The sequence below is a fragment of the Orycteropus afer genome, unplaced genomic scaffold (assembly GCF_000298275.1).
Source record: "Orycteropus afer afer isolate SDZICR_OR568_19922 unplaced genomic scaffold, OryAfe1.0 scaffold00774, whole genome shotgun sequence".
Classification (NCBI taxonomy): Eukaryota; Metazoa; Chordata; class Mammalia; order Tubulidentata; family Orycteropodidae; genus Orycteropus; species Orycteropus afer.
Window position 1 is genome coordinate 605,719 of NW_006922361.1, and position 15,447 is coordinate 621,165.

Here is a 15,447-nt window from a genome sequence, read left to right on the forward strand (position 1 = left end):
CAAGCAAAGTTGTGTGTCATCTGCATATATCTGCTTGTTAATGAGTCTTCCTCCAATCCTAATGCCATGTTCTTCTTCATATAGTTCAGCTTCTCAGATTATTTGCTCGGCATACAGATTAAGTATGCTGAAAGGAAAAACATGGATGCACACCTTTTCTGATTTTAAACCACTCAGTATCCCCTTATTCAGTTCAAACAACTCCTCTTGGTCTATGTACGGGTACCATATGAACCCAATTAAGTGTCTGGCATTCTCATTCTTTTCAGTTTTATCCATAATTTGTTATGATGCACACACTTGAATGCTTTTGAATAGTCAATAAAACAGGTAAACATCTTTCTGGCAGTCTTTGCTTTCTGTCAAGATCCATCTGACATTAGCACTGATATCCCTCATTCCACATTCTCTTCTGAATCCAGCCTGAACTTATGGAGGTTCCCTGTCAATATACTGCTACAATCACTTTTGAATTGTCTTCAGAATTTCACTTGGGTGGGATACTAATATTGTTCAATAATGTCCACATTCTGTTGGCTCACTTTCTTTGGAATGGGCCCAAATACGGATCTCTTCCAGTCATTTGACCAGGTATTTGTCTTCCAAATTTCTTGGCATAAACGAGTCAGCACCTCCAGCATGGCATCCGTTTGTTGAAACATCTCAATGGGTATTCTATAAATTCCTGGAGCCTAGTTTTTCACCAATTCCTTCAGTGCAGCTTGGACTTTTTCCTTTAATACCATTGATTCTTGATCATATGCTACCTCCTGAAATAGTTAGACATCGACCAATTCTTTTTTATAGTTACTCTGTGTATTCTTCCCATCTTTTGATGCTTCCTGCTTTGTTCAGTATTTTGTCTATATAATCTTTCAGTGGGAGCACTGGTAGCATAGTGGCTAAGGCACTTGCCTGCTAACCAGAAGGCTGGCTGTTCAAACCCACCAGCCACTCCTCGGAAGGAAGGTTGGGCAATCCTACTTCCGTAGTGATACTGCCTCGGAAACCCAAGGAGGGGTAGCTATGAGTCGGGTCCGACTTGATGGCACATAACAACAACAACAACAATCTTTCAGTATTACAAGTCTTGAATATTTTTATTCAGTTCTTTCATCTTGAGAAATATCAAGTATGCTCTTTAAGCCCTTTGATTGTCTAACTCCAAGTCTTTGCACATTTCATTATAATACCTTATCTTCTCATACTGCCCTTAGATATCTTCTGCTTAGCTCTTTGACTTCATCATTTCTTCCATGTCTTTTAGCTGCTCGTAAACAAGAGCAAGTTTCAGAGTCTCTTCTGACATCCACTTTGGTCTTCTCTTCCTTTCCTGTCTTTTAAATGACCTTTTGCTTTCTTCATGTCCTTGATGTCATCCCATAACTCATCTGGTCTTTGGTGATTAGTAGTTACTACTAATCTTTGATTTCTCTACATTTGCTTATTTCATATAAGTGAAATCATATAATATTTGTTCTTTTTCAATTGATTTATTTTGGTCAACATGATATTTTCTAGGTTATTGAATATTGTGACATGTATGAAGGCTTCATTTCTCTTCATGGCTGAGTAACTGTTTATTGTGTGTGTATATATATATATATACACACACACACATACACACACACACACACCACAGTCTTTATTTATTTATCTGCTGATGGACATTTAGATTGTTTCCACCTTTTGGTTACTGTGAGAAACTGCTACAGTAAACATTGCTATACAAATTTCTGTTTTCACTCCTGCTTTCAGTTATGGGTACATACCTAGGATTCAGATTTCTAGGTCATATAGAAGTTCTGTGTTCAACTTTTTGAGGAACTGCCAAACTCTTATTTACAATGGCTGTGACATTTTACATTCCCATCAGCAATGAATACATAAGGATTCCAATTTCTCTACAACTTCACCAACAGGATTTCTGATCAGTGTTATTTTAAGAAGGTTGAAGTGGGATTTCATTGTGGTTTTCATTTTCATCTCTCCAATAACTAATGAAGGAACCCTGGTGGTGCACATGGTTAAGTGCTTGGCTGCTAACCAGTAGATTGGCAACTTGAACCACCCATTGGGTATTTGGGAGAAAGACCTGGTGATCTGCTTCCATAAAAAATACAGCCAAGAAAATGTTATGAGGCAGTTATAGTCTGTCACAGGGGGTCGCTATGAATTAGAATCAACAGAACAGCAACTTAACAACCACAAAGGAATGACTAATAATGTTGAGCATCTTTTTATCTGCCGGTTGCCCCTTCAAATATCTTCTTTGATGAAATGTCTGTTCAAGTCTTCTGCCCATTTTTTTTTAAGTTGATTGTTCATTTTTTTGTTGTCAGTTATAGAAGTATCTTTTTAAAATATTTTATGAATATTAGGGCCTTATCAGATATATGGTTCCTAAACATACACCCAACTGTAGGTTGTCTCTTCACTTTGATGATAAAATTCTTTAATGAACAAAAGCATTTAATTGTTATAAGGTCTCTTTATGCATTTTGTCTTTTGTTCCTCATGTTTTTTATTGTCAAAATCTGATAATTCATTCTTAAAATTTGAGTTCCATAGCCTTGCCCCTGAATGGTCTTCTAAGAATTTTATGGTTTAATTTTCATAGTTTAGTCCTTGTGGTGAAATGAGTTCCTTTATGTGGCCTTGGTTCTTTGGAAAAATGGCATGAGAGAATTTCCCCCTAATCCCTGAGGAGTTACTTCTGCCTTAGTTTTCTATCCCAGAGGGTCTGTTATTTTGCCAGGTTGAATGGCATTTCCTGCGTAAGCTGTAAACAACTTCCTTTGATACTTTTTGTCTGATCCTGGGCAGCAGCCTTCCCTGTGATTGGTATGCTCCTATCGGTCAATTAAAAAAATAAAACCTCACTGCCTTTGTGTTGGTTCTGATTCATAGTGACCCTTTCTTGGGTTTCTGAGGCATTACCTCTGTGGAAGTAGATTGCCCAGTCTTCCTTCTGAAGAGTGGCTGGTAGATTTGAACATCCAGCCTTCTGGTTAACAGTCACAGGCCTTTGGCACTATACCACCTGAGCTCCTAATGGTCAGTAGGCTATGTAAATAAGGTGACTTGTACCCTACTATGCAAAAGGTTGTAGAGTTGAATTATGTTTGACCTACTATGCAAAAAAATTCTGTGGCTGGCCAAGAGAGGATTAGTCAGTTGATGGCTCTGCTGAGGGGGGCATTCCTTGAGGTTGATGAGGAGTTGTATGTGTGGGTGGCCAAGTCCACAAAAGTAGACGAGGCAGAAAGAAGCAGGAAGAAAAGCAGCAGGAGAAACGTAGAGAGAAGAAGCAGAGATAAAGGAAGCAAGGAACCTTCTAACTGATCTGAAACACAATTCAAGGGCTGTAACACTGAAGATAGCAACAGGCCCAGAAGGGGCCCAGTGGCAAAGCTGTCAGTGGCAGGTCCAGAAGGGACCCTGCAGCAAGAGTTGATGGCGACAGCAGAGCCAAGAGGTGTCCATTCTGAGGCGCCAGAGGAGCCTATCCTCAAGGCCAAGAGGAGGCCTTTCCTGAAGGAGCTGAGAGGAGGACTACACAGTCGAGGGGAGCCAAGAGAGCTGACTTGCACTGAAGAAGGGAGACTTTGTCTGCATGCTTCTTGATCCTGATCCTGAGTTGTACCTGTTGATCCTGGTCCTGAATTGTACCCTGTTCCTTAATAAACCACTTCACTGTAAGTATGGTCTATGAATTCTGTGTGGCCATTGCAACAGATTACAGAACCCAGAAGAGAGGTAGAGAATGCTATGGGAGGGATGGCTGGTATTACAATTGATTAAAAGGTTGTAGAGTAAAATTATGTTTGACCTTCTCCTCATAGGACTCAGCCTTGTGTTGATCTTGATTTGCATTATACTCCCTGAAGTTAGAAGATACTGATGATGCTATTACTCTTGCTGTTTTATGATCCTTAATCCATTTTGAATTGGTTTTTGTGTATATTGTGAGGCATGGATCATAGCTCACTTTTATGCATGTGGAAATCCAATTTTCCAAGCACTGTTTGTTAAAGAGACTTTTCCTTCCCCATTGAACAGACTTAGCACACTTGTCACAAATCAGTTGACCATAGACATATGGATTTATTTTCTATTTTTTCAGTTCTGTTTTATTGGTATGTATATCTGTTACGCCAGTTCCAGCTGTTCTAATTGCTGTAGCTTTATATTATGAAGTAATGAAGTGTGAGTCCTACTATTTCTTCTTCAAGGTAACTTTAGCTATTTGAGATCACTTGCCCTTCCATATAAATTTGAGGACTGGCTTTTCTTTTTCTGTAAAGGAAGCTATTGGAATTTTGATGGGAATTGCACTGAATTTATAGATTGCTTTGGATAGTATTGATATCTTAACTATATGGAGCCTTCAATCCATGAACGTGAAATTTCCTTTATCTAGATCTTTAAAAAAATTCTTTTAGTAATATTTTATAGTTTTCTGTGTACAAGGTTTACACATTCTTGGTTAAATGTATGCCTAGATACTTTATTCTTTTAGATGCTGTTGTAAATGGTAATGTTTTCTTAATTCCCTTCAGCTTGCTCATTGTTGATGTATAGAAACCCAACTGATTTTTATGTGTCAGCCTTGTACCCTGCCACTTTGGTGAATTTATTTATTTTAATAACTTTCTTGTGGAATCTTTGAGGTTTTCTATGTATAGGATCATGCTATCTGCAAAAAGGGATAGTTTTATTTCTTCTTTCCTAATTTGTATTTTTTTTTCCCTAGCTTAAGCATCTTAACTATGACTTCCAGAATGTTATTGAATAGCAGTGGTAATGATGGGAATCCTTGTCTTGTACTTGATCTTAATGCAAATGCTCTCACTCTTTCTCCATTGAGTATGATTTTATCTGTAGGTTTCTTACAAATGCCCTTCATTATATGGAGGAATTTCCTTTCTGTTGTTATATTATGGAGTGTTTTTATCATGAGTAGGTGTTTAATTTTATGAAATGCCTTCTGCATTTATTGAGATGATACAATGTCTGTTATGGCCTAGCCTGAAAAATTACATACCATTACTTCTTTCATATTGTAGTGGTTACACAGACCAACCCTTGCAGAATGAGAGGGGACTGTATAAGGTATGAATACCAGGAGATAGAGATCAATGGAAACCATGTCAGAGACTGGCCACAAAAGCAAAGGAAAAAAGACTTCAGCAAGACCTTCACCCTTTCAATCTAATTAATATGGAGTAGCTTTCAGTAACCCATATACTAACTCACTCTGGAGGAAAGAAGCCTTATGAGTGCTTTGTCTCTGGTAGAGCCTTCAGCTCAAACTCTCACCTGACAGTGCACAAAAGATTACTTGGGAAAAATCCTAAGAATATAATGGCTATAGGAAGGACTTCATCAATCTCACCTCCTAGGAATCACATGATAATTTAATGTGTAAATGGCATAAGAATAGAAAAGCATTTACAGGATATTCATCCCTTGAAAAACTTAAGAAATCACACTACAAAGGAATACTCTGTACATAAGAAATGTGGGTAAACCTTCAGGTCAAATATTCACATCCCTGTGTCCAAGACAGTACAGTTTGGTGAGTTACTCTGAATGCAGTGACTTTAGGGAAGCCTTAAATGTTCCCTGTTTTACAAGAAAGGTGAGGATACACACTGAAAATATCTACTGAATGTCATCAGTATTGGAAAGCCTTCCATTTCCCCACTTTCCTAAGGAAGCCGGTGAGAATTCACTCTGCCCAGAAACTTAAGAATACAAAGAATGCAAGAATACTTCCAAAGATGCCCATTAGTTTAGGAAAATACAAAAACATTCCCTGGCTGCAAACCTTATAAGTGTATTAATTGTTGGAAAGCTTTCAGTAATTCCTCTCTTAGTTTTACATGTAAATATGGAGAACTTACACTGGAGGAAATCCCTAGAAATACATTCATTATAAGGGTGCTTGAGCTTCAACTCTTCACTGAGTAGCCACAAAGAAATTTATACTGAGAATGAAACATAAAAATGGTACAAGTGTGGGCTGACCTTTATCAGTGTCTCATCCTTAGCTTGGGTCACTAGCTTGATAATTTCCAGTGTATGTGTTTTAACATAAACATTTATAATATCCCTTCAAATAAACCTTAAACTGCATTACATAACTTTGTATACAATATATTTATTGTAATGAAATCTAAAAATATCAGTACACTTCACATTCAAAAATATGTTTCTGTATATCTCCTGAGTGATTTAGGTTGTCATAAGGAATTAAGACAATCTTTATGATATATTCTTTCCTAATTTAATAGCATTTTTCTCAAACTATATAGACTTTACTGATTCTTTCTTATTTTTCTGTCTTCTTATGGCAAATACCTTCATTTCTTCCCCATGCATTTTCTGTTACTTTATTTCTTAAAGAGGGAAGGTAAAAAACACATTCTGTTCAAGTTGTCAATGAGTGGTATTGGAAATATTCAATGTACCAAACTTTCCTGACACCTAGAGAGTCTTTGTTCCACTATACTGTTCCTGACAAGTAGATAAAAGGCAGAGGGAGCACCATTTGGCTCATATTCCTTACCTGTTTTCTTTTGATCTTACCAAATCTTTACAAGTGAACACAAGGCTTGGAGTTGAAAGAACCATATTTTGACCATGATGATAAAAACCATAGTGTAGCAAAAAAAATCACAATGATTCTCACTCCCCCCAAACCTCTGGTTAGTTGCATGAACTCTGGACTATTTTATTCCTAGAATTCTTCTTTCATGATTAAAAGTAACCCCTAACTGATTAAAGCCAAAATTGTTGGTTTATGAGGTAGTTTTCTGCTCACCTTCAGCTGAATGCAATACCTAGCTGTCAGACTGATTAAAATACTCCATGTTTCTTTGAAACCAATGTTCTCTAATTTTGAGATAGAGTGTTATGTGTCCATTAATATAAGCTATTACTTGTTTTTTCAAATGAAGTATGTACTTTCCATTTTTTTGTCTTGACCCGATTTAATGATAGTTGTTGTTGTTGTTGGTTGTTGTTGTTGTTATGTGCCATCGAGTTGGACCCGACTCATAACGACCCCTCCTTGGATTTCCGAGGCAGTATCACTATGGAAGTAGATTGCCCCATCTTCCTTCCAAGGAGTGGCTGATGGGTTTGAACTGCCAGCCTTCTGGTTAGCAGTCAAGTGCCTTAGCCACTTAGTGATAGAGGTATATTAAAATCTTCCACTGTGATTGTGAATTTTAAAATTCTTCCTGTAATTCTTTCATTTTTGCTTTATACTTTTTGATGCAATTTAACTAGACTCATACAGGTTTACATATTTTCTTGTGACTCATTTTTTTCATATAGGGACTATATTTTTTATCACAAAGAATTGTAATACATTAATAATAAAAGGTAAAGTATTTACACAGCAATTCCCAAAGATCAGACACTCTTCTAATGGCTTTATGTATATTGACTAATTAAGTATTCATTATAAGCTTATGAAATATGTACTGTTTTCACAAATGATCAAACTGACACAGTACATTTCAATTCCTTGCCATAGTTCTTTGACTATTAAGTTGTAGAGCACAGTTTGAAACCTGGGCAGTCCAAGCTCTTAACCACTAGCCTATTTGTTGAGGAAATTCCACATACCACACACTCTTTGAGATGCTATATCTATAGTACTGAATGAAACTAAAGTTTTGTCCTTGAGGTGCTTACATCCTAGTGGACAAGGGACAGATTACATGAAAAACCAAGAAAATATGTGATTGTGTCATATAGAGAAAGAAAACTTTGTAAGTTGGCTTACTAGGGTGCCTAACCCAAGCCATAGTATTTTCAATAGCCTCATATGCATATGAAAGCTGGACAGTGATTAAGGAAGACTGAAGAAGAGCTGGTGCTTGTGAGTTGTGGTGTTGGTGAAGAAAACTGAAAGTACCATGGACTGCCAGAAGAAGGAATAAATCTATCCTGGAAGAAGTGTAGCCAGAATGCTCCTTGGAAGCGAGAATGGTCACTCTTCATCTCACCTGCTTTAGTCATGTTGTCAAAAGGAACCATTCCCTGGAGAAGGATATCATGCTTGGTTAAGTGGAGGGTCAGCAAAAAAGGAGAAGACTCTGGATGAGAGGGATTGACACAGTGGTTGCAACAATGGGCTCAGGTATATCAAGGATTGTGAGCATGGCACAGGACTAGGCAGTGTTTCATTCTGTTGTACATGGGGTCACTATGAATCAGAGCCAACTCAACAGCACCTAACAACAAAAACAACAGGGCTGCTATACCAAAGTATGTCATGGTAAATGGCTTTAGACAACAGAAATTTTATTCTCTTAAGGTTCTAGAATTTAGAAGTCTGAACTCAGGGTGTCAGGAGGATCATGCTCTCTCCAAGGCTTTATAGGAATCTCTTTTCTGGTCTCTCTTGGCTTCTGGTAGCCTTAAATGATTCCTGGTTTTTCTTGGTTTACAAGGAACAGGATACATTTTTGCTTGACCATCTTCCTCTCTGTGTTTGTATTTTATAATGATAGCTCTCAGACTGGATTAGAACCCACCCTACTCCTGTATAACCACATACTAACTGATAACATCTTCAAAGACTCTATTTCCAAGCAAGGTTATGGTCACAGGTACCAAGGGTTATGACTTCAACATATCTTTTTTGGGGATTACCATTAAATTCATAACAATCTAGAAGAGGTAAGGGGGATTAGAGACTTGCTGATTTATATAGAATAGGAAGGGAAAGCTTGTCAGTTAAGGAGCATTTGAGCAGAGACCTAAACAAGTTGTGACAGTGAATCATATGAATTTGTATAACAAGAGAATTTGTCTGGCCTACATCTTGTACTTAGGGTTCCCCATCTCCAATTTTGTTAGTCATGACCCTCTTTCTGTGACTTTTGGTGGGGGCAGTATTTGGCTGAACATGCCAGTGGTAGGACTTGGTGATCTTTGAAGATGTGGTTGTGGTGTTCACCCAGGAGAAATGGGTATTGCTGGACCCTTCTCAGAGAAAACTATACATGAGTGGTGAAGCTAGAGACAAAAGGAACCTGGTATCACTTGATATTGCTGACATCATTTCTAGATTTATTTAATCCTTTATGTACAAAGTCTTTCTAAAGCACTTGCTATATTCTGGTGTCTGTGCTGGGAATTGAGACTATACTGGTGAATGAGACAGACATGACCCCTACCTTCATGGACTTTGCTATTGATTGCCTTCTCTGTGACTATAGATAGAAATCTTTTTCTTGCCTGACTTTGATTCTCCATGGTTACGTGCTTCGAGACTTCTGAAGTGTGTATTAGAACTTGGGCATGAGTTCCTGGGACCAGTTATCCCCAGTCACCCTGGATATTGAGAGAGGATGCTTGCATTTTTGTTCCTTATGAAAGACATTTACTCTGTTCATTAGAATTTAGGAATCCACTTTTCCTAAAGTCCCATCTTCAGAAATTGTTGGCCTCAATTTCATGGAGAGCCTTGTTGTTCCCTGCAGTACCCCTACATCATGTCTCTTTTCTCCAGGGAAAGGGAATCAAGTTGATAAACCCAGTTTGATCTCCCAGTTGGACCAAGAAGACCAGGTGATGACAGAAAAGAGAAGAATTCTCCCAGGTTCCTGTCTAGGTGAGCACCAGGTTCCTCATGAGGAATGTTTCTGGCCAGTGAATGTGGGGTGGAAGAGTTATATTAGGAAATGTCAGTCAGCAAACTGCATAAAATGCCCTTTCTTCTGATAAGAAGGTTGAGAACATTTCATCTTCAACTTTCCATTTATCTCATACTTTAGTCTCAAGAGGGGAAGGAAAGATCCTTCTATTTTACTTCAATTTAACAATCTCTAAGAGGTCTTTGCCCAGTTCCTTCCCAACTGGCATTCCTGACAATTCCTTCTTTCATCTTTGTCAATCTTCATACCCTTCAGTCTGCATCAATCTCAGTCTTCCTAGAATTCTTTTTAAATAAATACCTAAGTCTTCCAAGTCCATGTTCCTTTCATTGTGAACTTCCACATAAACATTAATTTCTGAAAGCTTGTCTTTACTCATGTTAATGTGATCATTTGTTTTCTCTGCCAACTTAAATTCCTTTTCAATTTGTTTCAGATTTGGAGACTGTACATAAAACCAAAGGGATAATTTCTAAGCAGCTTGTTTTTAAAAAAGAACAATCTGTACGTGTGAAAATGGTAAGCTCTGCATGGATGAGTTCTGGTTTTACAATAGAAGAATGCCATAAATTATAAGAGCCACAATATAACAAGCAGAGTCATTAAAGGCAAATGACATTCAACTAAGACAAAGTGGTAAATGCTCAGATACTATGAAACTTATAAATTTGGAGAAAAGCTCAAATAGCTCCAAATTTGTATCTTACTGAGAGCTTTCATGATTGTAATTTTCCACAAGTGTAACTCAGACATTGAGTATTTGGAACAAAAATCAGCTTAAATTTATCAACAAATGTTATGTGACTGTAATACAGACTTGTGGCAGAGCGTACATCTTATTTACATTATAAGGACTTACACTCTCCTGTATACAAGCATAGAAAGTAGTAAAAACATCAACATTACAATAATGTTACACATAGCAGAATTCCTTAGGGAGAGAATTCCTGTGACACCATTGGATATTAAAAATATTAGAAGTTTTAGTCATCACTTGTCTCTTCATCAACAGGGAAGAAGTCATCTTGGAGTGAAGCTCAATGAATGTAATCAGTGTTTTAAAGTCTTCAGCACCAAATCTAACCTTACTCAGCACAAGAGAATTCACACTGGAGAAAAACCCTTTGATTGTAACCAATGTGGAAAATTTTTCAGCAGTAGCTCTTACCTTACTGTTCATAAAAGAATACATAATGGAGAGAAACCTTACGAATGCAATGACTGTGGGAAAGCCTTCAGTAATCCATCATCCCTTAGACTGCATGTAAGAATTCACACAGGTGAAAAACCTTACGAATGTAATCAGTGTTTTCATGTCTTCCGCACTAGATGCAGCCTCAAAACACACAAGAGAGTTCATACTGGGGAGAATCATTATCAGTGTAATCAGTGTGGAAAAGCTTTCAGCACACGTTCCTCCCTGACTGTACACAATAGAATTCATACAGGTGAGAAACCTTATGAATGCCAGGACTGTGGGAAAACCTTCAGGAAGCGCTCACATCTAACACAGCACGTAAGAACTCATACTGGAGAAAAACCTTATGAATGTAATCAGTGTGGGAAATCCTTCAGCAGTAGCTTTTCTTTAACTGTGCACAAGAGAATACATAATGGAGAGAAACCCTATGAATGCAGTGACTGTGGGAAAGCATTTAATAATCTGTCATCTGTTAAGAAACACATGAGAACTCACACAGGAGAAAAGCCCTATGGATGTAATCAGTGTGGAAAAGCCTTCAGCAGTAACTCCTACCTTTCTGTGCATAAGAGGATACATGATAGGTATATATGAATGTAATAACGTGGGAAAGCATTCATTGAGTACTTTTTGAAAACCTGAGAAATTGACAGTGGATTATTGGTTATCTGTTACTGCATAACAAATTTCTCCCCAAACTTAAACATTTATTATCTCACAATTTCTATAGGTCAAGTATTCAAGAATGGTTTATCTGTGCTTCTGACTCAGAATCTTTAATGAGATTGTAAACAATATGTCAGGCAGATTTTCAGTAAACTAGTCTTTAGAGCTGATAGGTACAGTTCCAAGATGGCTCACTCACATGCCTGTCACAGCAGTGCCAACTGTTGGCAGGAGACCTTCACTTCCTCACAACATAGCCTCTCCACAGGACTGATTGTCTTCACAATATGGCACTATGTTTCCTACTAAAGTGAGTGATTTAAAAGTGAGAGCAAGGCAGTAGCCATAATGCCTTTTTGACCTAACCTCCAAAGTGACATATGACCAGTTCTTCCATGTGTGTGTGTATGTGTGTGTGTATGTGTGTGTAGCCCTGGTTGCATAGTGGTTGAAGCATTTGGCTACTAACAAAAAGGTCAATGGTTCAAACCCACCAGCCACTCCATAGGAAAAGATGAGGCACTCTGCTTCCATAAACATTTACAGCCTTAGAAACCCTATGGAGCACTTCTGTTCTATAGGGTTGTTATGAGTCTGGATCAACTCAGTGGCAGTAGGCTTGCTTTGTGTGTGTATGTCTATGGTAAATACATATTTAACAAAACATTTGCCATTCTTTGCAACTCAGTGACATTGTGTTCTTCATATTGTGCAGTCATCAACATTGTCTGCTTCCAGATTTTTCCATCAACCTTAACAGAACTTTGGCATCCCCTATGTAGTGTGCTCCCCTTTCTCATTCCCTCCTCCCCACTCCTGATAAGCACTAACACACTTAACGTCTAAATACTTGTTTATTCTGGATGTTTCATCTGAGTGGAATCATACAATATTTGTCCTTTGTGACTGAATTATTTCACTCAGCATGATGTTTTCAAAGGCCATGTTTCTTATAGCATGTGTAAGGAGCCTAAGGCATTTGACTGCTAACCAGAAGGCTGGCAGTTCAAACACACCAGCCGCTCCTCAGAAGGAAGGTTAGGCAATCTACTTCTGTAGTGATACCACCTCAAAAACCCAAGGAGGGGTTGCTATGAGTCAGATCCAACTCAATGGCAGTGAGTTTGGTTTGGTTTTTTTATGGCTGAGTAATATTCCATTAAATGTATGTATTACATTTTGTTTATCTATTCACCTGCTGATGGACACTTGAGTCCACCTTTTGGCTATTATGAATAGTGTTACAATAAACATAGGTGTACAAGTTTCTGCTTATGTTCCTGCTTTCTGTTCTTTGGGGTACAAACTAGAAGTTGAATTGCTGGACCATATGGTAATTCTATGTTTAACTTTTTGAGGAACCACCAGACTGTTTTCCACAGTGGCTGTACCATTTTACAACCCACCAGCAGTGTGTGAGGGTGTCTTATTTTTCATATCCTTGCCAATATGTGTTTTCTGTTGTTTTAATCATAGCCATGTTATGGTCAGGAAGGTCATGGTTATGCCATTATGGTTTTGATTTGGATTTTCCTAATGACTAGTGATATTGAGCATCTGAGCATCTGTTCATGTGCTTATTGGCCACTTGTTCTTCTTGGTCAAATGTCTGTTCCAGTCCTTGCTCACTCTTGACTCATAGCAACCCCCACTGGGTTTCCATGGAGCAGCTAGTGGATTTGAACCACCAACCTTCTGGTTAGCAGTCAAATGCCTTAGGCACTGCACCACCACAGCTTCTTATGAGATATATGAGTCCAAAGTTTTCTCCCAATCTGGAGATTGTCTCTTCACTTTGTTCATCACATCTTCTGATGATAAAAAGTCTTTAATTTTGATGAATTCCTATTTATGTGTCTGTGCTTTGAATGAGATATATTAATTTGTTGTTGAAAACAGATCCCAAAGCATTACCCCTATATTTCCTTCTAAGAGTGTTACGATTTTAGTTCTTAGATTTAAGTCTTTCATCCATTTTGAGTTACTTTTTGATGCGGTGTGAGGTACGAATCCAGGTTTATTATTTTGTTTGTGAAAATCCAGTTATCTCAGCATGATTCATGAAAGAGACTGTTCTTTCCCCAACTGGATGGATTTAGCACCCCTGTCAAAGGTCATTGACCATGTGTACAGGTTTATTTCTGCTCTCTTCGATCCTTTTACATTGGCCTATATGTCTATCATTATACTAGTACCAGACACTTGATAACTGTAACCTTTTAGTATGTTTTGAGATTGGCAGGTGTAAGTCCTTTTACTTTGTTCTTCTTTTTTAAGATTTCATTGGCTATTTGGAACCCCTTGAAGTTCCACTTAAATTTGAGAACTGGTTTTCTATTTCTGTAAAGAAGGTTGTTGGGTATTGTATTGAATCTATTGATTGTTTTAGGTAGTATAGACCTATCTCATTTTATTGTGCTTCACTTTATTGAGCTTCACAGATGGTGCTTTCTTTATGAATAGAAGGTTTGTGGGAACCTGCCAACCAAGTCTGTTGGTGCCATTTTTCCAATAGTACATGCTTACTTCATGTCTCTATGTCACTTTTGTTAATCAACAACGTTTCACAATATTTTTAATAATGCTGTCTCTCACTTTATAATAGACTACCTATCCACTGCCATCTAGTCAATTCCAATTCATGGTGACCCACTCCCCTCATAGCAATTGGGTTTCCAAGGCTGTGAATCTCCACAGAAGTAAATTGCCTCATCATCTTCCTCTTGCAATGTAGCTGTTGTTGTTGTTATGTGCCCTCAAGTTGGACCCAACTCATAGCGACCCCTTGGGTTTCTGAGGCAGTATCACTATGGAAGTAGATTGCCCAAGCTTACTTCTGAGGAGTGGCTGGTGGATTTGAACCTCCAGCCTTCTGGTTAGTAGTTGCGTGCCTTAGGCACTATGCTACCAGAGCTCCTACCTAGTGGGTTTGAACTGCCAACCTTCTGGTTAGCAGCCAAATGTCTTACCCACTATGCCACCAGATCCCCTGTAATAGACTACAGTATAGTGTAAACATAACTTTTGTATGCACTGGGAAACCAGAACATACATGTGACTATCTTTATTGCAACATTTGCTTTATTGTGGTGGTCTGGAACCTAACCCACAATACATCTAAGGTATGCCTATATTGGCATCATAACAGTATTAAGTCTTCCAATCTATTAGCAGAGATGTCCTTCCATTTATATAGATCTCTATTTTTTTTTTCCTCCAGTGGCACAAATGGTTAAGCACTCAACTGCTAGCCAAAACATTGGTGCTTGGGTGGCATCTTGAAAGACAGACCTGGTGATATGTTACATAAGGTCACAGCCTTGGAAACATTATAGAGTAGTTCTCTGCATCCATGAGGGGTCATCATGAGTCATAATCAACTGGATGGCAACTAACAACAACATTTTATAGTTTTCAGTATACAAGTCTTTTACCTCCCTGGTTAAATTTATTCCTAGGTATTTTCTTAGTTACCTAGTGCTGTTGCTGTTGTTGTTAGGTGCCACTGAGTTGTGTCCAACTCATAGCGACCCTATGCACAGCAGGAAAAAACACTGCCTGGTCCTGTGCCAGCTCCATGATCCTTGTTAAATTTGAGCCCATCACCTCAACCACTGTGTCAATCCATCTGGTTGAGGGCCTTCCCCTCTTTTGTCAATCCTCCACCTTACCAAGCATGACATCCTTTTCCAGGGAATGGTCCCTTCTGACAACATGACCAGAGTAGGTGAGACGAAGTCTGGCCATTCTCGCTTCCATGGAGCATTTTGGCTGCACTTTCTCTAGGACAGATCTGTTAGTTCTCTTAGCAGTCCATGGTACTTTCAACATTCTTCACCAACACCACAACTCAAAAGCATCAACTCTTCTTCGGTCTTCCTTATTCATTGTCCAGCTCTC

The 15,447-nt window shown here is 38.3% G+C and overlaps 1 protein-coding gene across 1 annotated transcript in view; it reads left to right on the plus strand.

The window, feature by feature from the left end:
- Window positions 1–11,475, plus strand: part of LOC103211696 (zinc finger protein 558-like) — an 18,718-nt gene extending 7,243 nt beyond the window's left edge. Inside the window, exons 4-6 of the mRNA XM_007957681.1 lie at window positions 9,542–9,637; window positions 10,117–10,199; window positions 10,693–11,475. Coding sequence (XP_007955872.1) covers window positions 9,542–9,637; window positions 10,117–10,199; window positions 10,693–11,475 — 962 coding nt within the window. The remainder of the gene's footprint in view (window positions 1–9,541; window positions 9,638–10,116; window positions 10,200–10,692) is intronic.
- The last annotated feature ends 3,972 nt before the right edge of the window (window positions 11,476–15,447 follow it).